General features: G+C 43.1%; 1 protein-coding gene across 1 annotated transcript in view; it reads right to left on the reverse strand.

Moving 5' to 3' along the window:
* tbx15 (T-box transcription factor 15) overlaps positions 1 to 2,613 on the reverse strand; it is a 39,286-nt gene that overhangs the window by 23,359 nt on the left and 13,314 nt on the right. Inside the window, exon 2 of the mRNA XM_010783186.1 lies at positions 1,408 to 1,615. Coding sequence (XP_010781488.1) covers positions 1,408 to 1,615 — 208 coding nt within the window. The remainder of the gene's footprint in view (positions 1 to 1,407; positions 1,616 to 2,613) is intronic.

Here is a 2,613-nt window from a genome sequence, read left to right on the forward strand (position 1 = left end):
CTCCCCCACTTCTGGATTTATGAGCTTATTATGAGCAGGCCGTGAAATACAGTCACTCCGCTTCAGCAAGAAATGATTGTCGCGCCATTTATGAGCTGATTACCAATTTAAAGCCAATTCATAAAAGCAGCCAAGTGTAGGGTGCGTAACGAGCAAAGAGCGACTTTATATTAACCTGAAGTCAGAACTGAGAGGAGGAGCTGGGAAAAAGAATATTGACATACGGAAAGAAATAAGATTTAGATATAAAAGAATATATAACTGTGGTTTCAAAACTAATAGGTGGACTTTGTATCCGCTAAACCTGAGTTATGTATTACAAAAAAGAAATCTCTTGACTTTAACAACAACTTTTCATTCTGGTTTGATAAAAAACTTTTGGATCAATAAAACCTTTCTCTATGAGACTGACTTTCCCAATATTACATGTTACTTTTGAGCAATTTTGTAAAATGTTCCACGCATAAAACACACTATTAGAATGAACCATTTCCAGGGTGAAAAAGAGTGGGAAAATACAGAACAATGTATTTTATAAAGTACCTACCTACACTGACTTTTCCTTATTATTTAATACAATAAACCTTGATGAAATTATTAAACTTCACTCTTGTCATGAAATCCCAAAAACTGTTCTATATCAGGACACTTTTTTAGTTTTAAGATGTATTTCACCTCGCTGACATCTAATCTTAGAGCAAACACCTTGAATCCTCCACACAAAGACCTTGTTAATGGGGACCGTCTGCCGTAAAGCGATATTAACCCTGATGTCAGTCACGTGCACCGAGGGGGAAATGTAAGTGTGATGTGCGGTGCTCCGGGCAGTCTGCGGGGAGAGAAGTTCTTTCCTGCGGGTCAACCTCTGCGCTTACTCCGGGTTTGCACTACTGGCCCGGGAGAGCAAAAAAGCAAACCCCGGAACATGTTCCACAGATTAATGAGAACCAGCTCTCCTTATCCTGCGACATCAGGAGCAACCTGCCGCGTCACGAAGGCCTGAACACAGCAGAGAGGCCTGCATGTGCAACACATTAACACCCGCAACAGAGCAGAGGTGTGTGTGTGTGTGTGTTTCGGCTCTAAATGAACTGTATGTTCAACTCTTTACTGGTTTTTCCTAATCGCATAATGAACAAATACATTTTGAGCGTCTTCTCACACTTTGACGCAAACTGTACGCACACCGCACTGTTGTCAACAATGTTCAGAGCTACTTCCAGCAGTTGTGTGTGTGTGTTTCAGCTCTAAATTAAATGTATGTTCAACTCTTTTGTGGTTTTCCTCATCGCAAAAGGAACAAATACTTTTTGAGCGTCTTCTCACACTTTACGCACACTTAATGCACAGTTGTCTACACTGTTCAGGGCTACTTCCAGCAGCTGTGTGTGCGTGTTTCCTTCCTACCTGCCCGCCTTGGTGATGATCATCTCCGTGCCGATGTCATGGAAGCGCTTCCACAGATCGGCGCACTGCAGCTCCACCTGGATCTCCTCCATGGAGGCGGGAGGCGACGGCTCGCTGGGGACCGGGGCCAGGTCGGCTGGGGAGTCGAAGGAGCACGACGTCCTCTCGGCCAGACCCTCTCCGTCCGAGCCGGGACTCGCCTCTGAGTCTGAGGGGAGAACGAGGAAGAGGATGAGAAGCCAGCTCTGAAACTGTGGAATTAAAATGCTTTACGCAGGAAACTTGGCACAGTGAGGAGGTAAAGAGGCTCTCCGCTGACTCCAGATCACCTGCCGGCTGCAGCTTGGAGAGCAGCGGCACAGTTTGGCTCGCTGGCTTTTTGGGCTGATGTCAAAAGCAGAATAAATGTTGCGTAAAGACTTTGAAATTGGATTTTGTTTTAAATTGGGCCACACAATGTAAAAAATTCCGATGGGAAACGTTTACTCAATTTAGTTTCCCATTTAAGGGTTCCTCCCGGACCGACTTTAACAGACTGAACATTCAGAGTCATCAGCAGTCACCGTGTTGGGGCAGATCAAAAAGTAATAATCCAGACGTCCAGGAAAGCTTTCCATCAGCCTCTCACTCACACACACACACCAGCTTGGCTCCCTTCATTTTAAACCAACATCAGGGTGGACAAAATAACAAGTACATGGGACAATCTTACAAAACCATGTAAGACCTTTGTGAAGAGTAAGCAGTGAAGATGTTCCTTTCTTTGTATTTTGTTTCTCTAATATTGACCTCTAACCCCTCACAACACTATCCTATTCAGTAAAAGTGAAACTATAATAATATATTCCAACAGATTTTCAGAAAATATCCACTTTTGCCAATTAATAACATTTTAAAACTTAATTTCCACTTTAAGAAAACTGCAACATTTCTCAAACAAGACTTTTTCAACTTGACCTCTAAAAGTTACTTAACACACGCATGATGTTTTTAAAAATATGGTGGAAACTTGTGGGGTTATGTGTTGATCAAAACACTTCATAGTTTCTCCAGCCGGGATGTTTAGTCCTCAACGCTCGGCACCTCAGATCTGCACTTCACCCCGATAAAACTCGCCACAAAATGTCTCTTATTCCACTTTTCTCAGAAATAGTTTACAGCTGAATATGATACACACACACACACACACACACACACACACACCCC

Source organism: Notothenia coriiceps, unplaced genomic scaffold (genome assembly GCF_000735185.1).
Source record: "Notothenia coriiceps isolate Sejong01 unplaced genomic scaffold, NC01 NC01_scaffold00024825, whole genome shotgun sequence".
NCBI classification, from domain to species: Eukaryota; Metazoa; Chordata; class Actinopteri; order Perciformes; family Nototheniidae; genus Notothenia; species Notothenia coriiceps.